The sequence below is a fragment of the Monodon monoceros genome, unplaced genomic scaffold (assembly GCF_005190385.1).
Source record: "Monodon monoceros isolate NGI ecotype Baffin Bay Population unplaced genomic scaffold, NGI_Narwhal_1 Super_Scaffold_6, whole genome shotgun sequence".
In the NCBI taxonomy this organism is placed as follows: domain Eukaryota; kingdom Metazoa; phylum Chordata; class Mammalia; order Artiodactyla; family Monodontidae; genus Monodon; species Monodon monoceros.
This window is the reverse complement of record NW_021703783.1, coordinates 50,845,711-50,871,078: the sequence shown is the minus strand read 5'-3', so window position 1 is coordinate 50,871,078 and position 25,368 is coordinate 50,845,711. Positions and strand designations below refer to the sequence as shown.

At 42.3% G+C, this 25,368-nt stretch overlaps 1 protein-coding gene across 1 annotated transcript in view; it reads left to right on the top strand.

The window, feature by feature from the left end:
- The window catches only part of GRIP1 (glutamate receptor interacting protein 1), a 171,694-nt gene that overhangs the window by 77,907 nt on the left and 68,419 nt on the right, over window positions 1-25,368 (top strand). The window contains exons 10-12 of the mRNA XM_029205607.1: window positions 5,281-5,467; window positions 6,136-6,281; window positions 16,017-16,097. Of these exons, the coding sequence (XP_029061440.1) occupies window positions 5,281-5,467; window positions 6,136-6,281; window positions 16,017-16,097 (414 nt within the window). The remainder of the gene's footprint in view (window positions 1-5,280; window positions 5,468-6,135; window positions 6,282-16,016; window positions 16,098-25,368) is intronic.

Below are 25,368 nucleotides of genomic sequence, written 5' to 3'. Positions count from 1 at the left end.
CTGCAGCTGGTTTGCCAGAGATTCGTCTTCAGAGGTGGGTCTGTGGCCAGGCCTACCAATGCCACCATCAGTGTAGGAGACAAGCCATCACCCATACTGGGACATGGTCTCTTCATGTTATAAGAACCTGAGGTTTCCTTACAAGGAAAACCATCGCAAACCTCCACTGTGGTGTATTCATGATGTTGACGTGCATATCCCTTCAAATAGAAGATTTGTCGTCTTTAGTATAGGTAAATAGAAGGAAGACTGAGAACAAGGAACTTCTAGAGCCTCATATGTTTCTTAGCTGACTCGAGAGAGCAAATTATTTACTCATGGAAGAAATGAGTTGAAGGCAACAGAGTGAACTGGTTATGAGCATAGCCTCTGGAACCAGGTTGTGTGGGTTCTCATCCCAGTGTCATTAATTTCTAGCTCTAGGACCTTGAGCAGATTTTCTAAGCTCTCTGTACCTTGGCCTTCCTAGCTACAAAGTGGGGCTAATTATAGTATTTACCTTATTGGGTAATTGTGAAGATTATATGAAAATGTGTATGTGTGTGTGTGTGTGTGTGTGTGTGTGTGTGTATACTCATCACTGAAAGGAACGTGCAGGACAAGAAATACATTCTAGACTATATATTCATATATATATATGATATGTTCATATATATATATGAACAATGATATATTCTCATATAATCTTCACAATTACCCAATGAAATAAGAACTATAATTATAAATATACTATATATATATAATATATATATGCTAGAACAATACTTATTAAATAGTAAGCACTATTGAAGTAAGCACTAGTGTTTGCTATTATGATGCCTATATCTGAGATGTTAACACTGCTTTCAAACTTAGGCATTTTTCACATGGTTCCACTTTGACATAATACATAGGTTGAGTCTTCCATTTAATGCCTCAGGATTTGTGGTGGATATTTTTATATGAGATTTTTTACATAAAATGCCTTCTTGTGCAACACTGCTTACTGAGAGAAAACGGGCTAACAGCCCTCGGCAGGGAAGAGCAATTAAAACAGATGCATTCATGTTCATACTTCTGCTTTAATGGCCAAACATTTGTTTGTGTGAGGTAAGACTGCTCTCTTGATTAAGGATATTAGTGACTACAGATAAATGATAATCTGTTTGGTTATCTCAGGTGGATGTTTACACATCTTAAAGTTTTTTGGTTTTTGGGTTTTTTCTTTTTTTTGGCTGTGTTGGGTCTTTGTTGCTGCACACAGGCTTTCTCTAGTTGCGGCAAGCAGGGGCTACTGTTCGTTGTGGTGTGTGGGCTTCTCACTGCGATGGCTTCTCTTTGTTGTGGAGCACAGGCTCTAGGCACACGGGCTTTAGTAGTTGTGGCACGTGGGCTCAGTAGTTGTGGCTCGTGGGCTTTAGAGCTCAGTCTCAGTAGTTGTGGCGCACGGGCTTAGTTGCTCCTGAGTCATGTTCTCCAGGCTTGCTCTCATGCCTCTGCACCTCTGTATGTGCTGTGCCCTCTGCCACTTTAGCCCTTCCCTTGTTTTTTTGTTTTTTTGTTTTTTTGTGATACACGGGCCTCTCACTGTTGTGGCCTCTCCCGTTGCAGAGCACAGGCTCCAGATACGCAGGCTCAGCAGCCATGGCTCACGGGCCCAGCCGCTCCACGGCATGTGGGATCTTCCCGGACCGGGGCACAAACCCGCGTCCCCTGCATCGGCAGGCGGACTCTCAACCACTGCGCCACCAGGGAAACCCCCTTCCCTTGTTTTTTTTTTTGATATTTATTTATTTGATTGCACTGGATCTTAGTTGCAGCAGGTGGGCTCCTTGGTTGCAGCACATGGGTTCCTTAGTTGCAGCAGGTGAAATGGGGGTGGAAGGGGAGAGCAAATGATGATACTGAGAAGCTGAGGTTGAGAAGAATGTTGTTTAAGGAATTCTTTTCAAATGGCTGGATCTTTTCAGTCTTGTAAGAAAGACTCAGGAACAGAGCATAAGGGAACATGAGACTGGATGGGCAGGAGAAAATGAACTTATGAAGGATCCTGCGTAGCCTGCTAGAATTAGAGATTTTGTTCTCTAGGAAATCGGGAGCCATTAAAAGATTCTAAACTGGGGGGTGACCTTTGCATAGTAGAAAAGCCCCTTGGGAGCAATTTGGAGCTGTTAGCAAAAGATAAGGGGCAAGGACACTGGTTGGAAGCCTATGTAGTAATCTCTACTAGCAGTGATGAGGCTCTACTCTAGGAGAGTAGAGAAGTTGGGGCCTCATCTTAAACAAAGTTAATCTGGCAATAATATGCGGAAAGCACTGGACATGAGGGGACCCAGAAACAGGTATATTAGAATAATTGGAATATGAATTGAATGCAATGAAAGTAATGAGAGCCTGAATTAAGGCACTGGCAATAAGAAGGGAAAAGAGGATTTATACAAGATACATTTTAGTCATCATCCTGGGAGAACTTAGCAACTGATTGGATTTAAGACAATGAGCTGTTGTGAGTCAAAGGTTACTTTGAGATTTCAAGCCTGAAGGACCATCGACATGATGGTCCCGTTCATAGAAATAGCGGTGGCAAAGAGAGAGAGAAGATGATTAACTCAATTTGAAGATGTTGAGTTTGAGGAGTCAGTGAGACATCCTTGTGGATGGGACGTCAAGGAAATGCATCACTGGAGCTTGAGAGAGTCTAGAGAGGGAGACACGAGAAGATACATGAGAGGTCATATTACAGGTGCGCTGGAAGTGAATGGGGGAAAGAATGAGAGTAGAAAACACTTAGGACAGAACTGTGGTCAGCTCTATGTTTGGAGTGCAGAAGGCAAAGGAAGTGGTAAGGGCTGGGAAAGTAAGAAACTAAGAACAAATCTTCATCAAAAGTAAGAGAGGCACTTCAGGAAGAAAGGGATAGTTCCCAAAGCCAGTTGCTACAGAGTGGTTAGAGAGGACGAGGCCATTGATTTTGGCAATCAGGAAGTCATCCTCGCGAGAGTAGTTATAGCAAAGGGTGAAGGGAGAAGTCAATTTTAAGCAGTTTGGGAATCAGTACAAATCTATAGAGAAAGGTCAGAAAGCTAGGGGAGTGAGTAGGAAAGTTAGGGAAAATGTCAAGAGAGAAGTTTTTGTGGCACAAAATCACAGAGGGAGTAGAAAGGGAGGGATAGTATCAAAAATAATGAAAGGAAGAATTAGCCTTGTACATCCTCCTGAAATGGGGGTGGAGGGGGAGAGCAAATGATGATACTGAGAAGCTGAGGTTGAGAAGCATGTTGTTTAAGGAATTCTTGTCAAATGGCTGGATCTTTTCAGTCTTGTAGGAAAGGAAGTAAAGTTTGACCCTTAAAAGAGTAGAAATATTTCTGAAAAATCCCATGAGGAATCAAATAAGGTGACAAAATATTACACCACAAAAGATTCCAGAGCCCCATAGAGAATAATGTGAATTCGTCATGACTTTCTGTAGCACCCTTCAGCAACTCAGTAACAGCAGTGGAGTGTCTGGCTGTTACCAAAGAGTACGGTGTGTGAGAGTAGACAAAATCACATGAGGTGTAAGAATACTAGCAGAGGCATCATTGAAATGGTCACCGGAGGTCCAGGTGGAGTGTGGAGGAAAGTGATGTTAGAAAAGGCAACGAGGAAAGATGATGGCTTGCAAACCAGATTCTCACGTGAGGGAGGCAGAAGCTTCTGGAGTGTTCTGCTCCTACCTCACTACCTGCAGTAGCTGTGTTCTTATCTGGAATACAAGGGCATCTCTTACGTGCTTTCATATGAAGGGGGGGAAATATCCGTTGCTAAAAATATTGTTTGAAAGCCATTAGACTAGGAGACAAGCGAGAGAAAATGGGACTAGACGTCATAAAGAGGAGAAAGTCAGATCGTAGGGACTTGGGAAGATGGCTCATAAGGACGTGTGATCAATAAGGAGGATTCAGATATTGAGATCCTGGAGCTCTATCCACTTTGAAGGAAGATGGGGTCCAGCATAGGGCTCTGCTGGCAGAGAACTGGAGGAGGATGGAACTTCTAGTAACTGGCATTGAGAGAGATGAAGAACCATCAAGCCAGCATGTTAGGAGATTATGGCCGTGACGTCAAAGGTGCCGAGGACGACGAAGGGTTAGAGGAGGTAGGTTCACAGCCAAGTCCTGAAGTCAGTGGGGAAATGGACGTACTTTGCAAAAACAGAAAACTATGGGTTTGAAGATGAGACAAAGCAGAAATGAATACAGAATATGGAACTTGAAATAGGTGTGATTTGAGATAAACAGCACTGCATACGGGCAGCAAGGAGTATTCTAAACTCTTCTCTCTCCTTGCCCCAGGCAGGGAGCGTGAGGAAAAATAGCTTGTGATTGGAGAGTGTCCTGAGGTGTGTGGTGTCATCAGGTTTCAGTTGGAGGAAGGAGGCCAGAGACCTTTATTGGAGGAAGTGGCAGTCAAACGCAGGACCCTACAGGCAGAGAGCTTGCTCACAGAGAGCAAGGAGGCACGGGTGCCAGTGAGCAGCGCTGCGAGGAAGGCTTTCCTGGAGGATGCTTCTTCACCACCTAGGTCGGGAATGGGAACTAGACAGCTTTGTGCCTGGGGCCTTGGATGAATATCAGAGAAATGAATGAAATAAGAGATAACAAAACAGGCTGGCAAGCCAGTGGAAAGAACAAGAGCTGAAGAGACCAAATTTGCGGGTAGGAGGAATGTAGGGTTTAAAGGACTCCATTGTGGCAACCCAACGCCACGTTTAGGCTGATGACCAGAACATCCTCATCACCCCAGGAGCCAGACTTGGATCAGTTGTTTCTTCAAAACTGAAGGTCAAGTTGTTTGTAAAAGCTGGAACCTTAGGTACAAATGGCTAAAGTGGGGGGAAAAAAAAACCACGTTAGACCAGTTAAGCCCAACCCCCATTTTCCTAGATAGGAAGGAGATAGATGACTTACCCCAAGGTCACCCAACTGGTTGCTTAGTGGTCGAGCCAGGACTAGACCCCAGGTACTCTGACCGCAAGACCATCCTCTTCCTACAGCTCCCACAACTGTCCCTGCTATTAGGGGTGGGCCTGAGGAGGGGGCTACACTGATGCTGTGACTTAGATGTGACAAATATTGGGAGATTCATCTATCCTATTCAGCTCTGGTGAAACTTTTTATGCTAAAAGACCAAAACCTCACATCCCACCATTGCCAATGAGTTTTTGTTCCGGAGACATGATCTGTTTCAGAAACGCTGGCGTTCCTGGTGCCTGTTCCAATCTAAAGTCATTTCTTGTGTGTGTGTTTGTTCCTCTAGTGTCATTAGCCTCCAGTACGGTGGGCTTGGCTGGGCAGGTTGTTCACACAGAAACCACAGAGGTTGTGCTCACAGCAGATCCTGTCACAGGATTTGGGATTCAACTGCAGGGCAGTGTGTTTGCCACAGAGACCCTCTCCTCTCCACCTCTGATTTCCTATATTGAAGCTGACAGCCCGGCAGAGAGGTGAGACATTTTCTTTCACGGCATCGTTGTCTGCCCTGCATTTCTCGCTGGCTATCTTTGACTAGCTAATAAATTATGGAACAGTGCTCAACGCAGGAAATGCAAGACGTGATGAACTCTGTTCTGACAATAAAATTTTACGTTCTTGATCAGGTTTGAGACAGAATAGTGAGCATGAGTGCCTTTAGCAGATTTTTGTCCATTGGCGACTAGAGGCTAAATTAATTAAAAAGGGAAAAAAAATCCATTAAAAAAATCTCTGAAGTCCAAACTTCATAATAATTTCTGTGCCATGGGGGAATGCACATTCATCATTACTATATATTGGTTCAGATCAGGTTATAACAATGCCATGGTGCTGAATTATTAATTACTTTTCTGGGATACTTCAAGATTCCCTTGCTCACATTTGTAGCCAAGAAATGCAAGAATGTAGGACATTGCATATAACCGAATCACTTTGCTGTACACCGGAAACTAACACAATATTGTAAATCAACTACACTTTTATTACCAAAAAAAGGAATGTGGGATATTGCAGTTGGCCTAATAGGATGTCCACAGCATTAAATAAATGAGACCAAATGCTATTTGCCAGGATCTTGGCAACTTCAAGTGGATAATTATTTACTCCATCTGTGACCTGTAACGTGTGGTTCTAAATTCAGATGTGGGGTGCTACAGATTGGAGACAGAGTGTTGGCCATTAATGGAATTCCAACTGAAGACAGCACCTTTGAGGAAGCCAGCCAGCTCCTCCGAGACTCTTCAATCACAAGCAAGGTCACACTGGAAATTGAGTTCGATGTTGCAGGTATGATCATATAATCTCAAGTCAGCTGCGTAGTCAGGAGTGGACTGCATGTGAATTATGTGGGTTATGTGGCAGGGGATGGGGGAGGAACGACAAATTGTTTTTATGTAACGAACGTGTTTTTGTTTCAGAGGTTCAAGGTGTCATTTTGAACTGAATATTGCTTTTGTATTATTCATTAAAATGTCACCACAAGAACAATTGAAAATAAATGTGACAAAATGAATAAGTAATAGCTGCTATAAAAGTGATTAAAAAAATCATGTAGCCTTTATTCTTCCTGACTTTTCCCCTATATGCTAGAGAAACCATATTCTTCAGTCACAGGGGCAAGAAATGCCTCTCTTTGACTCTTCCCACTGCAGAAAAAAATATGAAAGTTCTGTGGGGAACAATGAAAATTCATTGGGTGGATTTATTCAAGCCCAGTAGGTAAATATTTGGTCTCTAGCGTTAAAGAGAAATCGTACCAGACACTTGTTAAAAATGACAAGGGAGACTTTATTCAAGACTATTTCAGTAGTGATCAAGACTTGCAATAGGAAAGAGATTGAACTCAGCGTCAGTAACAGCAAGTGCATTTGTATGACTTAAGTTTGGCCATGGAAGGAGTCCTTGTCAGTAGCTAATAGGCGTACAGGTTTTAGAGGTCTGTGCTAGTTCCCATTTAAGAAAGTTGTCTTCTCTTAATGAAATACTATCTCACAGACCCAATAACCTTTACCAATCAATAAAGATATGCCTTTGGACATAGGGATCACATTATCCCAGCAAATATTTGCTGAATGTTTACTGTGGGCCAGTTACTATTCTATACAGTGGAGATGCAACAGTGGACAGGAGAGGGGAGAAAAAAAAAATCCCTGTCTTCATGAAGCTTATATTATAGCAGTACAGAAAGTTAATTTAAAAATTAGTAAATATAAATTTAGGCAGTAATAGTGCTCTGAGGAAAATAAAGCCGAATGGGGGTTAGAGAATGACTGTAGGGTTTTTTTTTTTTCCATAGGATAACTCTCTAAGGAAGAGACATTTCAGCAGAGATTTAAGGTTGAGAAGGAGCCAGCCATGTCAGAATCTGGGAGGAGAACATTCCAGGCAGAGGGAGCAGCCAGTGTAATAAGCTTGGTGGATTTGAGGAACAGCAAAAAGGGCTCTTGCTGGAGCATATAAGGGAGCTGGGGATAGGAGTCAGGTTTGGATTTGGAGGTGGGGTGGGAGAGGTTGGAACAGGCCAGTGCAGTGCCTTGGTACAATTTTACAAGTGTAACGAAGCCATGGAGCCTGTTACGGAGGGGAGTGAGATAACCTGATGGATGTTTTGGAGAGATCCCTATGAAGTGTAGGGGGGACAGTAGCAAACTTAGAAAGAAACAGAAGATCGTAGCAGAAGATTGGTGGCTTGGACAAGGCGGTAGTGCTAGAGATGGTGACAGAGAGCAAAGTTTAAGATGTGGCTTGAAGCAGAGCTAACATAACTTGCTTATGGGTCGGATATGGAAGATGAGAGAAAGGGGAGATCATAATCATCCTGAGTTATGAAGGTGAGTGGTTGAGCAGATAGCAGTGTCTTTAACTGAGAAGAAGACCTGAAGCGTGGAAATTTGGGGATAACAAAAAGAGTTCTGTTTTAAACATGAGTAGGCAAATCCACTGTCAATACTAGGGAAAAAAGGACAAGTACATCCATTCCTTACTCAAGAGACTCTTCCCAAGTACCAGTTACTAAGTGCTAGGTGCTGCGCTATGTTCAGATCATTGAAAGAAAGAATAGAAAGGATCGACATCTTCAAGGACTTTGAATCCAATTAGACACAAGAAAGAACTGCTGAAAGATAAGAATAGACTTGCTGAAAGTGTGTTGCCACTGGAATGCAGAAGGAAGTGCCCGGGAGACTGCAGGCTACCTCCTGGAGCCTGGGATTGGGGTCTCTGCTGGAGAGCAGGACTGAGGAGTGACCAACATGGCGGTGATGGTTAAAGTCATGGAATAAAGGACACCACTAGGGAAAGAGTAGTGTTAAGAAGGGGACTGAGGAGGGGACTTTGCCTGAGGAATACTAAGATTTAAAGGGAAAGGACGCTAGTAAAGGAGACGATGAAGATGCTATAGGAGAAGTGGGAGGAGAACCAAAACTCTTTGGAAGCCAAAGCAAGAGTTTCAAGGCAAAAGTCGCCGTCAATAGCATAAAAGTGCTGTGGAGAATTCAAGTAAGGAAGGCAGGAAAGGAAATGTCCACTGGATTCAGCAATTAGGAAGAAAGACATCGTAGAGAAGTTTCAAGCAACTGAGGGACAGAAGTCAGATTGCAGGGAGCTGAGGGGTGAGGGAAGAAAGTGTGGAGAAGTACAGACAAGCTATGCTTGTTGTCTGTCTGCCAAGGGGTCTTGGAAGACAGTTTGGCAGGAAAAATGCAGGGAGTAGATGAAAAGGACTGGAGGCCACCATGGGCTCCTCTTTTGAGAACTTCTGCAACATTTAGTTACATACTCGGTGCTCTGTCTTATACTGTCCTATCTTCTTTTTTTTTAATTTATTTATTTTATTTATTTATTTTTGGCTGCGTTGGGTCTTTGTTGCTGCGCACAGGCTTTCTCTGGTTGCAACGAGCGGGGGCTACTCTTCGTTGCTGTGCGCGGGCTTCTCATCGCAGTGGCTTCTCTTGTTGCAGAGCACAGGCTCTAGGCGGGAAGGCTCAGTAGTTGTGGCTCATGGGCTTAGTTGCTCCGAGGCATGTGGGATCTTCCCGGATCAGGGCTCCAACCCGTGTCCCCTGCATTGGCAGGCGGATTCTTAACCACTGCGCCCCACCAGGGAAGTCCTATACCACCCTATCTTCTAATCGGTGGTTCTCAACCAAGGTCAGTTTTGCCCCAGAGGACATTTGGCAGTGTCAAGACATTTAGCTGTAGATGAAAGGAGATGGGACAACAGATAGAAGGGGATTCCACATTCAGAGAGGTGTTATTTTGTTTGGTTAAGACTGGAGAGATTTGAGCATGTTTGGGGCCCAAAATAAATGAAAGAGAAAAGAGATAATTGGTAGATACGGGTTTCCAAAGGGATGAGAAGGGAAGTTATCTAGAACATAGGTAGAGAACTCGTCTAAGACAGAAACTAGAAGACCTCTCCCTAGGAGTTTGAAGAGAAAGATGTGAGAATGTAATTACATTTTTAGCTGTGTTTAGGAAGATCATGTAAGAACTGTCAAGCAAGGGTGAAAGGGTGAGCACCTTGGGGAGTTGAAAAGAATGGTGAAGGTTTAGAATAGCTAATGGGGAAATGAATGAGATAACCAACCAGACTCATGTAAAGGGATTTTCAAGCTGGGTGGTAGACCAAGCAGAGTCCAGAAGCTCTAAGTCTATAGCAACATCAAACTGCGTGGTCAAGTCGTTTTTTGTCAGGAGACCTCAACTGCCAAAGAATAAAAGCAAAGACAGTAGATGATTAGATTGATCCAGAGACTGAGATTTCCAGAGAAGTTTCAAAGAAGGAGCACGTAAGTCATAGAGGCTCAAATCGTCGCAGGAAGAGCAGAGGAATGATTATGATAATAGCATCAAAATTATCATGATATTTATCAAATGCTTACTCTATGGCATGTTACTTTTCTAAGCCCTGCCTGTACATTAGCTCATTTAGTCCTTAAAACAGCAATGGAGAAAGTTACTAGTATTATGTCCCCAGAAAACGGAGATTCCCATCAATGGTAGGTCTGGGATTTTAACACAGACAGTGAGGCTCCAAAGGCCACACTCTAAGCACTACGCATACTGCCTGTGCTTGAAAGAATCTAGCTTAGAGAGGGACGGAAATCAATAAAGGATCAGCATGAGAGACCAAAAGGAAAGGGAGCACTTAAGGAATTAGGAGTCTTCAGGAAGGAAAATGGGGGGAGTGAGAGGAAGGGAATGAGAAGGCTAACAGCCAGGAGACTGAGGTCAAAGTGGCATATTAGAGTTTAAGATTTCAGAGGTCAAGTAAGGCTCAGGGTAGTGAGCTGCCGAAGTGAAGCGGAGTGGAGGCAAGTATCATTCAACCAGAGGTCTGGAAGTGGGGGATGCAGAGTGATGGGCGGAGCATCTACGTGGTGAAGTCTCTCAGGAGGAGGACGGGACTTGGAATGAGGAGGGTGGGACTTGGAATGAGGAGGGAGTATGAACTAGCTGCTCCTGCCATGCACAATCCCATCAAAGTCTCTCTGCAGTTGCTGTTCCCTCTGCCTGGGCAGCTCTTCCCCAACATGTCTGGGTGGTTTGCTCACTTCATTCAGATCTTTGCTCAGATTGCTCAAAGAAGCCTTCCACGACATCTATCACTGTCTGTCCCCTTGCCCAGATTTATAGCTCTTCTTATCCCTTCTTATGCCATGATGTTATGGGGTATATTTATTTGTTCATTGTCTTGTCTTCTCCAGTAGGAAAATCTATGATGTGAGGGACTTTGTGCCTTTTGTTCAAGAATGTACCCCAGCACCCAGAATAGTGCTTGGAATACAGGAGGCTCTCAGCCAATACTTGGTGAATGAATGAATGAATGAATGAAGTACAGTTGGCACTCCTGAGAGACTAGGATCAGGAAGTTCAATCTGCACCAAGAATTGATTTAATACCCATTGCTTCTCTGAGGTTCCTCGTCTCTTGGTGCTGCTTGTTTCTTCACATCTGCTCCCTTTGTCCCTGTACAAGTTTTCTGTGACTTCTGACTGTACATGATCGCCCCATCCTTGCTAACATGCCCAGCCAGGACCAGCCATTTTTAACTTCTAATTCCCAAGAAAAAGCACCTAAGTGGCCCAGCTTAGGTGTAGCATCTTCCCCTTCCCGTCAGCTGTGGCCAAGCAGAAGCCAGTAAAAGACCTCATAAGAATCAGTCAGATGGCACTTTCAAAGAAGGCTGTCCTGTGGCCCCAGAATGTACTTATTATAATTGTAGAACATTCATGGCGGGAGGACTGTTATAATCCAATACCTTCATTTATTTATGAATGGGAAAACTGAGGTGGGGAAACTCAAGGTCATACAGCAAAGTGAACGGTAGATCCCGGGTCTGTTGACTTACACCTGTCTTTTCCATATCGTATTACACTCCCTCTTCAAAACGATATTAGGTTTCCCAGCGTGAAACAGCAGGATTTCTGAGCTTCTGCCCTACTGACATTGTTTGTTGAGGGGTGGTGTCTCTCCTGTGCACTGTAGGATATCGAGGAGCATCTACTCACTACATCCCAGTAGTGGAATGGCCAGCACGATTGACCTTCTCCATAGCAGTGTCTACTAAGTATTTACTTGTGCGATACACGCATTTTTATTTTATGTGTATCACTCCTAATTGTCTGGATATGAACCACCATTCATTTCCAGTTCCTCCTCAGAAATATACCCAGACACTAATTCTCAAACTATTGGATCTTAGAGATTACCTATCTCTATTTTATAAACATTCTAAGTGACACAGACAGTGCTTAAAAAGCTTGACGGTGAGTACACTTTTGCCTAAATCTATCTCTTTTTACATGGGTACCACTGTCCAAACAAATTGTAGTAATGTTAAAGGGATTTTTCTTATGCTGAAGTTACTTATAACCCCATCATTCTAATAAACAAAAGTTTATTTTTTTATATTTCTTTACCAAAGTCCTTTACCATACATATAATTTTGTAAAGCTATAATCATAACATACGCACAGTTTACATTCTGCCTTTTCAATACTGTCTTTTAAATGCCAGTGTACAATATAATGAATGCTTAAAGTTTCTACTTTAATGCTGAAGTTACTTTGTTGGAAAAAATACAGCTTTGTCCTGGCAAGAAGCCTCCGTGAAAAATCCTATCAAATGTTGTTTGCCATCATTACTAGAATCCCCAGTGTTTTTCTCTGTGTGAGTGGGAGTTAAACATTTACATTTGCCCCCGTTATAATTCCTTAATTTTTTCAAATCTCACAAGGGTGTCCAGGTTGATGAATTGTGATGTGGTGGTTATCTTACTGTGCCAACAATGAATGCTTTGGGCAGAAAAAGCAGACCAGTTGGAAAGAAAGAGGACTTTGTTTACCCAAATGTGTTTTTAATTACAGTATTAACAAAGATAAAGCAAAACCAGGGAAGCACAAAATAATCACATGGGAGTGTAAGAAAATAAATGTTCTGTTTACTTACTCTAAACCTGTTGTTTCTCCAAATATTGGATCTTTTTCCTCTTTATTATTATTTCCTTAAGAAACCCCAAATTAAACGTGCCTTGGCTTTAACAACCAAGTAATTGTATGGGGGGGAAAATTACCAAATAGAAAATAAATCATGTTGACATTTAAGATTAAAATGAAGCCACAGTTTGATCAAAGAGATTCATATGTTGATATTTATTCATTATAAATATTTCAAATCTTATGTAGTCAAAAGTGATCTATTACTGTTTTCCAGGAAGTGATAATGTTTCCTTCAGTGTCATTAACAATGTTAATCTTGGTCAAGATTCCCTACATTAAAAATGTAAAGCAAGGGCTTCCCTGGTGGCACAGTGGTTAAGAATCCGCCTGCCAATGCAGGGGACACGGTTTCGAGCCCTGGTCAGGGAAGATCCCACGTGCCGCAGAGCAACTAAGCCCGTGCGCCACAACTACTGAGCCTGCGCTCTAGAGCCCGCGAGCCACAACTACTGAGCTTGTGTGCCACAACTACTGAAGCCTGCGCGCCTAGAGCCTGTGCTCCGCAACAAGAGAAGCCACTGCAATGAGAAGCCCGCGCACTGCAACGAAGAGTAGCCCGGCTCGCCGCAACTAGAGAAAGCCCACACGCAGCAAAGAAGACCCAACACAGCCAAAAATAACAAATAATTTTTTTTTTAATGTAAAGCAAAATGTTTCTATAGTAACTATTTTAGATCTGTGTTTTTCAGGCCCTTATGAATCAAAGACTCACTTGTATAGCATCTTGGGCAAGATGTCATATACATACGTGGATACACATATACATACATTATGCTCCCCTCCCCTTTCACAGAGAACGTTTTCGTAAAACGGATAACACTAAAACAAACATACATGAAATGAGTTCTCTAAATAGCAAAGCTATTTAGTTGCAAGCCACAGAAATGCACTCAAGCTAATTTAGACAGGAGAGGCATTTCCTGGAAGCACACTGGTGTTTCACAGCCTTTGAGGACAGGGAATAGGCAGCCCCTGGAAGAGCTAGACCCAGGGGCTGTCAAGGCTAACCACTGGCTCTCTCCAAGACCTCACACTGTCCTCAAGTACACTTGCTTCTTTCTGCCTTCTCTCTGCAGCCTGGCTATTGGTGCGGATGGGCCAAACTAGCCTCTTCCAAATACCCTGTCTGCCCCCAGTCTGCATGCTAATTCCAAATTCCTAAACTTTCTCTTTTGGTGGTGGGAAGCAGGTAGTAATTAGCCTTCACAAAGATTCAGAGAAAAGATGAAAGGAAGGATTTGAGAGATCTTTTAGAAGTAAATATTTGTGATACTTGGAGCACCTGAAGTAAGGAAGTAAAGCATACCGAGGTGGTTATTACTTAACCTCATTTCTCTTTTTCTGCCCCAATATATTAAAATTAGCCAGTCTTTTTGAAATCTACTGGGGGAAATAACTAATTTTATCTATCTCAAGTTCCGACTGGGAAATGGGAAGGATACAAATTCTTCATGAATAAATAAACAAATATATGTTGTTACTTCCTGGCACATCTTAGATTAGTCTTAGTTGAGGACAACATCTGTGACACTCAAGGGGCCACACCTGACAGGACAGGAGAATTAAGAAGAGAAGGAGGAAGTGGGAGAAGGCGACAGATTCCCTCACGCCCCAGCGAAATGAGGAAAGAACTGGGAAGAAGGAAGAAGCCAGAGGGGGCAGACCTGCCTTTACCCAGCAGCCCTGGCTGAAACTTACCAGGGCAGTTTGGGGAACCTTCTTTACAGATGACTTTCTAGAAGCCTGGAGGGCCCAGGAAAATCAAAATTTTACTGTGTGCTCCTGTTTGTCTATGGCAGTTACTCTGAGTTGGAAGATCAGGTTCTGGTCTTATTATTATTATTACTTTTTTTTTTTTTTTTTTTTTTTTGCGGTACGCGGGCCTCTCACTGCCGTGGCCTTTCCCGTTGCGGAGCACAGGCTCCAGACGCGCAGGCTCAGCGGCCATGGCTCACGGGCCTAGCCTCTCCGCGGCATGTGGGATCTTCCCGGACCGGGACACGAACCTGTGTCCCCTGCATCAGCAGGCGGACCCTCAACCACTGCACCACCAGGGAAGCCCAGGTTCTGGTCTTACAAAAGGTTTACTGCCTAAATTCTTCATGGGCAAGTAGAAAAGGCCAGGAAGAGCAGGTTAAGACAGATGAAGGAAGGAAGTACTCTGCTTCCATGAGGCCACCCCCACCTTTCACCTCTGCTTTGCAGAGACTCAAAACATGTTAAAAATGTGATTAACAAATTGGACTAGGGGCCTGAGGACCGAATAGTTCTACCCACATCACAGCAGCTGTAGTTAATTCTTTGTGGCGGTTTGGGAGCTAGATTGGCGCAAAATGAAGCAGAAAAAGTGGTTTCATTCCGACATCCCACAAGCCTCCCCTTATGCTAATGTTTCCTTTGTTTCTTGCCAACCCTTCCTACCCCTTTCTAAAACCTTCAAGAAAGGATTATAGTCCTTAGCTACTTAGTGTGAATAGATGTTATCTCTTAAGAGGATATTTCCATTTTAACCTTGTCTCCAATTGAAGGCCTCCCAGACTGTTAGAGGAATTTTAAGAATATATTTAAGAATATGTAGCAATTCTTTCTTTCTCGGATACTGGTCACGCCCTGGTAAAATCACAGTAGATCTATCCAAGGTTGAGAGTCGAGCAGTACACACCGCTTCCCTCTCTGTTCCTACATTAGCTTACTTCTCTACTGGTTGGCCAACATTTGAGCCCAACTTCGCTCTGTTCCAGTGACCCCTGCCCTCCTGCTCCTCCCTGAAACGTCCCCATGATCCAGAAACTAGAGGGTCATCCTTGGTGCGGTGGGACCTCCTGGGTCCCTTCGTTCCAACTCTGCTCAGCACTCAGTCTGGTTGCTTGTGGTCAGGACCATTCTGGTTGTGAGATATTTTGACTATCACTGCTGCTTCTACATCTTTAAGTGTACTTTTCCACATTTACCTTACAAATTCAGGCACACCTCTCCTCCTCCAAATCAACAACCGTCACAGCTAACTGAAATCTTTTCCGAAATCCATCTCCCCCAGCTATGAATGAAAAAAAGAAAGCACTGCTGAATAATAAACTCTGCAAAAACTATGGTTGGGGAAGAAAAGAATATAACTACTTTTGGTTCTTCAACTTTAGTATACCTAAGAATCACCTGGAGAATATGTTTAAAATGCAGATTTCTAGGCCTTGTCTTCAGAGATTCGGATCCCACAGATCTGGGATGATTCGGGAATCTATATTTTTAACTTGCATCCTAGGTAAATTTGATGGAGATGCTGTCTGAATCACACTTTAAAAACATGGAACTCGACTGTTGCTGTGAATTATGCACTGTTGCCTGTGGGTAGGACGTCTTTTCTTCACAAGGAGCTTAGTTTATCAGGATTTTATGTCAGTTCCTACAGCTTTAACTACAGATGATGGTGATGATACAAGTATTCCTGATGCATTTTCATTGATTGGTGCTCCAATCTTCCTAGTCTTCTCTAAACACATTCTTTTTTGTTTTGAAATTACAGAGTCTGTCATCCCGAGTAGTGGAACATTTCATGTAAAGCTCCCTAAGAAACACAGTGTGGAACTTGGAATAACCATAAGTTGTAAGTACAAGTGATATCTTTTAAAATGCAGAGTTTTAGGAAGACATTAGAAAAGTGTATTCTCAAATGGTTTACAGGCATGGCAAATGTTTTAAGTTTCATTGCCAAGTTTCTACCTAATGGTACAAAAATGTGGAGCCAGTCACCCTGCAGCACTGAATAGCTGTGTGAATGGAGCAAGTTACTGGAACTCTCTTCAGTTTCAGGTTTCTTCACCTATAAAATGGAAATAAGCGTATCTGCAAAATATCCTCATTTTGTAGGTTATTCAGAGTATTAAATAAAATAACGTATTTATATACCTAGTATAGTCCCTGGCAAATAACGAGTAAGTACTCAATAAATACGTCTCACACACCCCACATGAATAATTAGGTGGCATATGAAGGAATAGAGGTTCTCTACATTTTAACATACTATAGATTAAGTTTTCACAATAATCTGTTGAGACCATCTTCCCATCTGTCCACTATGCATCTATAATTCATTTTGCAAGAGTGAAATAATGTCTTTTCCTTTAGTAACTTCCTGAATTCCTCCATGGTACAAGGTGCCTGCGTAATCAAGCCAAAAAGAAAAGGAGGACATATAAATGTGTTTAATTCCCTCTTGTCCTCAGGCTCTAGATTTATAACTGCTTTGGTAAAACAGCTTTGAAAATTTGAGCACCAGTGGAAATTTATAGAATGGAAATTGAGGTCTCTATGCTTTTAATATCCATAAACTAAGTTCATCCATAAATGCTCCAAGAAAATGAAGCAAATGAATAATGCATGAGGACCAAAGGAGACCTAGAAGCAACATCTGTGACCAAGGTGTGGTCCCTTCCAGAGAGTGATGAGGCTACATAAGGGAGCCTCACTACACTGTCGGATAGCATTTACATCAGTGGCTAAGGCAAAAACAAAGAGTTCTCAAGTGGGTGTATGAAATGGGAGCTGTTCAATTCAACTTTGACAATATACATTTAACATCGAAAATGAAGTTTTATTAATAACCAATAAATCACATATATCTAATGTAACACCAAAAATAGTGGTACTACAATATGGAATAAATGTTAAGAACAAGAAGCCAGGGCTTCCCTGGTGGCTCAGTGGTTGAGAGTCCGCCTGCTGATGCAGGGGACACGGGTTCGTGCCCCGGTCCAGGAGGATCCCACATGCCACGGAGCGGCTGGGCCCGTGAGCCATGGCTGCTGAGCCTATGCGTCCGGAGCCTGTGCGCCGCAACGGGAGAGGCCACAACAGTGAGAGGCCTGCGTACTGCAAAAAAAAAAGAACAAGAAGCCATATGTATGAGAGCCTGTATCTCCCCCAACCCCCAGTACTGGGAGAAAAGTAGGACTGATGGATCTGACGTTCCTCTGTAGAGTAAGTAGAAAGATGAAATGGGACTTTGGAGACTCCAGACCTATTCTAGTTGCTACTACAGTCATTTACGCCTTTAACTGGGTCGCTTCCCCTTTCAGTTTGTTCATTACGAAGCAAAGATGGTATGCCACTGTTCTGTCACCAGCTGTGCTTGCTGAGATTAAGGGAGAGCTCATCAGAACTTACTATTCTAAAAGTATTTGGGGCTCTACGTGGCTTCTGCAACCCCCATGTAACTTTAACCCTGCTCTCATTTATCCTGTCCATTCCATTCCATTCATTTATTTCATCAGAATTGGCCATGAATGTGGTACCTCTTGGAGTTGTGCAGTGTAGAGCCTGCTTGCTGGCTGCACGCAGAGACCCTGCTTCCACCCCATTCTTTCTTCCTCCTGCCTCCATTCAGTAAAGACACTCTGAGTGCCACGGCCCAATACTAAGTTTTGAGTCCTTAGAAATGCTTACTACTGGTGCATCTACAGAAGATACCTATTCCTCAGAAGCTTCTCTTACCACACAGTTTGCCACGCTGTAATTTTACTCTCAAATTTTACTTAAGAGGATGGTCTTTTTTAATGCAATAGATTTATTCTTTTTTATTTGAAAAGCAGTTTTATTTACTTTATTTTCCATTATGCTTTATCACCGGATATTGAATATATTTGCCTGTGCTGTACAGTAGGACCTAGTTGTTTACCCATTCTATAGATAATAGTTTGCATCTGCTAATCCCAAACTCCTGATCTTTCCCTTCCCCATTCCCCTCCCCCTTGGCAACCACAGGTCTGTTCTCTATGTCTGTGAGTCTGTTTCTGTTTCATAGATAAGTTCATTTGTGTCATATTTTAGATTCCACATATAAGTGATATCATACGGTATTTGTCTTTCTCTTTCTGACTTACTGCATTTAGTATGATCATCTCTAGGTCCGTCCATGTACATAGCTGCAAATGGCATTATTTCATTCTTTTTTATGGCTGAGTAATATTCCATTGTATATATATATATACACACACACCATATATACCATATCTTCTTTATCCATTCATCAGTCCATGGACATTTAGGTTGTTTCCACACTTTGGTTATTGTAAATAGTGCTGCTATGAACCTAGGGGTGCATGTATCTTTGTGAATTATAGCTTTGCCCAGATATATGCTCAGGAGTGGGATTGCAGGATCATATGGCAACTCGCAATAGATTTATTCTTAAAGATTAATATACATAAGAATGTAATTTATCTATAAAGGAGAGTACCCCTTTAAAAACTAATCCTGTGATAGATTCCTTTTTCAAAGTCAGTATTTATATGTTCAGTTTGTTTCAAGTGTGGCCATGTATACACAACTGCAAAATATTTTATTCACATAAAGAATCATATAAAATTATGCTTTATGATGATGTTACATAGGTACTAAAACTGATTTAATACCAATCATGGAAACTATCCCAAAACCCCACAAAACTGCTTGAATTTTAGCCAGCTGTAAACTAAAGCTTTTCACGGAAGCTAAAAGTTTTGTGCCATACCTGGATGGAGAAATGATACGTAAGCTCATCAAACATGGCTGTCAGTCCTTCTAGAGCTCCAGCTCCATTTACACAACTAATCATCACCATCCTGAGTTTGTGTCTCCTCGTGGAAAATACTCATATTTTGCCAGTTGAGAAAGCAGAATTTGCTAAAGAAAGAAAAAAAACAGAATCCATTTTCATTGTTACAAAATAGTAAATCCTGAGGTCTAGCACAGTTCCTGGCACATACAAGATGCTTGTTTAATCCCTGTCTTTGTTGAAGGAGTGAATGAGGAGTCTGTAAACAATGTTCTTCTAACCAGTGTGCCCTCCAGGAAATGAGCCTCTGAGGGCGACGAGGAATATAGATGCTTGTGCAGAGTCTATTGCATGAACTGAAGAAGGATGAACTTGGAAAATGATGAAGAGCAAGGACTCAGAGCCCAGACTGCCCCACTTCCCAACTCTCTTGACCGCTCTGTACTGAGTTCCCTTGTCTATAAAATGGCATGCTCATTACCTTCTTTGTAACATTGTTGAGAAAATTAAATGAGTTAGTGTATGTAAGGTGCCCAGAACACATTATGAACCGTAATGAATGCTAATTATTATAATGATCGATATTTATTTTCCACATAGAGCCTCATGAAATATTTTAAGCAAGGCTCTACCCCACAAAATTTAGTGCCAATCGTAATTATCCTACCTAAGTAGGAAATCAAAGGACCCTCTTCTCACTCATACACACACAAGTACTGTTAGGGAAACTGAGGCACTACAGGGGTTTATGAATATTTCTATCTTTTTTTTTTGTACATCTTTATTGGAGTATAATTGCTTTACAATGGTGTGTTAGTTTCTGCTTTATAACAAAGTGAATCAGTTATACATATACATATGTTCCCATATCGCTTCCCTCTTGCATCTCCCTCCCTCCCACCCTCCCTATCCCACCCCTCTAAGTGGTCACAAAGCACCGAGCTGATCTCCCTGTGCTATGTGGCTGCTTCCCACTAGCTCTCTGTTTTACGTTTGGTAGCGTATATATGTCCATGCCACTCTCTCACTTTGTCACAGCTTACCCTTCCCCCTCCCCATATCCTCAAGTCCATTCTCTAGTAGGTCTGTTCTTTATTCCCGTCTTACCCCTAGGTTCTTCATGACATTTTTTTTTTTTAGATTCCATATATATGTGTTAGCATACGGTATTTGTCTTTCTCTTTCTGACTTACTTCACTCTGTATGACAGACTCTAGGTCCATCCACCTCACTACAAATAACTCAATTTCATTTCTTTTTATGGCTGAGTAATATTCCATTGTATATATGTGCCACATCTTCTTTATCCATTCATCTGTTGATGGACACTTAGGTTGTTTCCATCTCCGGGCTATTGTAAATATTGCTGCAATGACCATTTTGTTACATGACTCTTTTTGAATTATGGTTTTCTCAGGGTATATGCCCAGTAGTGGGATTGCTGGGTCATATGGTAGTTCGTTCTATTTGTAGTTTTTTAAGGAACCTCCATACTGTTCTCCATAGTGGCTGTACCAATTCACATTCCCACCAGCAGTGCAAGAGTGTTCCCTTTTCTCCACACCCCCTCCAGCATTTATTGTTTGTAGATTTTTTGATGGTGGCCATTCTGACCGGTGTGAGATGATATCTCATTGTAGTTTTGATTTGCATTTCTCTAATGATCTCACTATCTTTATACAAATATCTTCATCTTGTGAAAGCTCTGAGTAGTGAGAAATAGGCCTCCATCTCGGGAAGCGTACCATCAGAGCCTTCACGCTTGGCTTAAGGCTCACTCTTCATACCTAATTGACTGAGAAATGAGTCCCTCTGATTTTGGATGTGGTGAGCAGTTTTAGACTAATTTTCATAAGTTCCTGATGAGACATTCATAGCACATTAGCATCAGGCATTACTTTTATAGATTTTATTGCTATGATATGGAGTAATTTATTATAGCAAATAAAGTAGAACAGCCTAGCAGAAGGATGCAGTTTGGGACAAGAAGCAGCATCCTGAAGCTCTGACACCTCAGCCAATCAGAAACCAGAGCCCATACCCTCCAATGCAGCTCACCTGCCTTTCAAGTCAGAGAACTGTGGTTGTCTCTGCAATGTGTGGTTGTCAGTAAAGATCTTTTGGTATCGAAGTTTTCTTTGGAGGTTTTATTACAAGGGAGTTTTTATCTACTTTATACCGTGCATGGCACTAAGCAGTTTATATGTGTTTTCTCATTTAATCCTGAAAGTGGCCCTATAACATCTGTGTCCATTTTACACAGCTGGATAAGCTGCCCAAAGACCCAGTGCTAATAAAAGGCCATGCAGGGATTCAGACCCTTTCTGTCTGATTTAATACTGGCTGTGTTCGTGTTAACACTCATCCCTGTCACCATCTGATTGATGAATCTTCCCAGATCCTATATTAGAAAAGCAAGAGACAGCATTTTGTGAGTGCAGTTAATTTATTGGCTTTCCTTTTTAGTTGTGACTGAATTGTCTTCAGGAACAAAGCCCTGCTTTATTTTTTGTAAAATCATAAAGCATTCTTTATAACAAGAACAACAAATCTGTCATTTTCGCCTTAAGTTTTAAACGTATTTAGAAGAGAAATGTGTTCATGGTTTTTTGCCAACTTTGCAATAAAAACTCTACTCACTGGTCCATTTCAAATCAAATAACCAGTTTTACTTGCCAGGTAGTGTATATATATATATATGTGTGTGTGTGTGTGTGTGTGTGTGTGTGTATATATATATATATATATACACACACACATGCACATATTTATATGGTTACAATGAAAGTAAAACTGAATGATTGCGTGAGTGAGTGTGTGTGTGTGTGTGTGTGTGTGTGTGTGTGTGTGTGTGTGTGTGCTTCTCCAGTGTAGTTTGGACAGTTTATCAGGCCCTTTGAGCAAAGTACCTTGACTAGCAGAGTAAGTTCCGTGAACGGCTAGACATTATAGAATGTTCTTGGAATGATTCACATTTAATTAGCTTCACACTGCAGAAGATTTCACCCATCTTCAGATACAGAAAAAGTGTTTTAAACAAAAGATAGGGGCTGTCATTTTCTACCTCTTCCAACAACTGTTTGAGAAGAAAAGAATCCAAATTCACTGTGAGAACCAGTTTCTGACAGTGACAGATGACCAGTGATTTTAAAGCTTCGTGAGTCAAAAGATGCTAGCTTGAAAACACGCCTTTACCCCTGCTCCTACCCCAAACCCCCATTTTAAAATGACAGTATAAGATTTTTCAGGAAGCAGAAACTCATAGGGAGAAGAGGAAAAGAAAAATAGATAACAACAACCAAATTTGGAAGTGGCAAAGAAGATGGAGAAAGATTAATTTAAAGAAGCAGAGCGGAAAGCTGACAGCCTGATCTGCATCCTAAACTCCCAGCGAGTCAGAGAGGTGGAATCAGGAACTTCTGGAAGCAAGAGTGCTGGGAGAGGGCTTCCCTGGTGGCGCAGTGGTTGAGAGTCCGCCCGCCGATGCAGGGGACACGGGTTCGTGCCCCGGTCCGGGAGGACCCCACATGCCGCGGAGCGGCTGGGCCCGTGAGCCATGGCCGCTGAGCCTGCGCGTCCGGAGCCTGTGCTCCGCAACGGGAGAGGCCACAACAGTGAGAGAGAGGCCCGCGTACCGCAAAAAAAAAAAAAAAAAAGAGTGATGGGAGAGTACGAACACAGGGGGATTGGTTGAAAGTCTGAATGAGTCCCTCAGATGCCTTCCCCAACTCAGAACCGCCAAGCACCCCTCCCCTTCCTGGCAGAGCCTAGTTTCATCCTCTGGAAAACGTGAAAGGGAGGGTCTCTGGATTGGGAGGGCGCAGCTGAGTGTACCAGCCCAGCTCTGAAAGCAGAGATTCAGTGAGACACTGAATGAGGAGGCTGCTGGTCTTTTCACAGAAGCTCAAAGAAGCCAGGTATCCAGGCTTAATCCCCTCCGAGCTGGAGGAAGAGTCAGTGCCATCTGACCCGAAGAAGCAGTCTGGCCTGAACTATACAGTGACGACCGTAATCCAGGAGCCCCACTCAGGGGCACCAAGCTTTCAAACAGCTACTTTGCAGAGCCATCTTTGATGTGAACAGACAGCTAAGAAAAACACAGGCACTTGGAGGAAAGAATCTAAGATGCAAGACTATCACCAAAAGCAAAGAAGAAAACAGAAACAGCACATGCAGGAAGAAGAAAACTTTAAAAAGAAAAAAAAATGATCATTAACATCATTTGTATCCCTGGGTGGGAGGCCCTGAATACTATTACACAGTAGCCTCCAGAGGGGAACAAAGAGCTCTTGAAAAGTAAGAATATGGCAGACATGAAGGAGTTCAACAGAAATACTGGAAAAAATGTTGAGGAAGATTGCTAGAAATTAGGACAAAACGACAAATAAATAAATGAAGAATCTAGACTAAATAGGAAAATTATACGCGTCCAAATAACACAATATCCAAATAATAGACGTTACAAAAAGAAAGAGGAGAGAAAAGCATCAAGGATATATTTTCATAAATTTCCTAGAATTGATGGATATAAGTTTCCAGATGTATGGGTCCATGAGCTGTGGATGAAAAGAGACCCACACCAAGGCATGTCATCATGAGATTTGAAAACTGGGAGAAAAAGACAATCCTACAGGCTTCCAGTGGGGGTGGGCAGTTTTCACACAGTGTATCAGATAATAAATAATAACCAAGTAATCAGAATGGCATCAGGCTTCTCAACAAATAGCAGTTCTGGAATCTAGAAACCAATGGAAGAGTGCCTTCAAAATTCTGAGGGAAAAGAAATTTCCAGCCTAGAATTCTCCATCTAGCAAAGGTGGAAGTAAAAAAAAGACAACTATGCAAGAATTCAGAATACTCTCCTCCCATGCACTCTTCCTCAGGAAGCTGTCAGAGAACGTGTACCAACCACCAAAAGAGAGTAAAGCCAGGAAGAGGGAGAATTGGATTCAGGATGCAAGGGCTCCAAGGATGCAAGAGAGAGTGTTAAAAGGTAAACCGAGGCATATTAAACATTTTAAGAGTTTATTTGAGCAAAAAAATTGATTCAAATCTGGCAGCACCAAACCAGAAGTAGTTAGGAATGCTCCCCCAACAGGAGTCTGGGGAAAGACAGATATAGGAAGAGCAGAGGCAAAGAAAGGAACTTATTTAACTCACTGTAACTTAAAGCCTAGTTGGCTGTTTGTGACTGGTTGTCCTTAGTATTTTGATTTCATAACCTTGTAAAAGCTTAGATTTTGGTTGGCTTCCTTGGGCTACCACAGAATTAGAGCCACCTCAGTCTAATGGCCTCCTTCTTTAATTAATTTAACAGGAATGAAAAAAAACTCTGGGTTCCCAGGGTCTGTGGGAAGGAAATTCCCAAGGTCTGTGTAGTAACCCTAGAAAGCAAACGTTCCAGATGGGTTGGAAACCTCTAATAGAATTCTTGGTATGATATAACATGTTGAGAGATTACAGATCTGAGGAGTTGAATTCATGGTAAACACAAGAAAATTAAGCCAACAAAGACATCAAGACAACAGAAAATATATCCTGTAGAAAAGGCAGGTAATCATGCCATGCAACATGGCTTGTCTTCTAATACTGTTTGCAGTCATACTAAAGTAAATGCTAAATATCGATTTTACAAAAAATGACAAAATTGTATTGGAAGAATGGGGAACAAGAACTGTGTCTGAATATGGTGGTGATGTAGAGGTGGAAGAGAACTGACTTCTCATCTTTCATAACAGAAAGAGGCAGCATGCGAGATTTTTTCTTTTTTTAGTTGCGGCATGCAAACTCTTAGTTGCGGCATGTGGGATCTAGTTCCCTGACCAGGGATCAAACCCGGGCCCCCTGCACTGGGGTTGTGGAGTCTTAGCCACTGGACCACCAGGGAAGTCCCCCCATCTCCCCTTTTTATCCAGCTTTTCTCCAGGATTTCATGGCCAGTGCCCAGAGCAGACGTGCCTAGCTCATAGTTGGTGTTCAATGAGTATGTGTTTGATGGATGGCTCTGTGAACTTCAATTCAGTGGATTTCACAGAATTGTTCAATGGAGAACTCCAAGCAAATTCAAAGCACTGAGCGAATGCTAATGTATTCTCGCTCAAAGGGTCACAAAGCCCTCGGAGGTGAGGCAAGTCAGGAAGTGAGATCCTTCCAATGAGGACAGTGGCAAATTAGAGACGGAAGGCTCCATCTGAAGGAGAGAGTGGGAAAGTGGGAAAGTATCCAATGTTGCTGGATAATCATCATAATCATCATAATAAACACTTATGTACTGTATTGTATGCGCACTGCTCCAGTCACTTTACATAGAAAAATTCAATCCTTACAACAAAAACTGTATGAG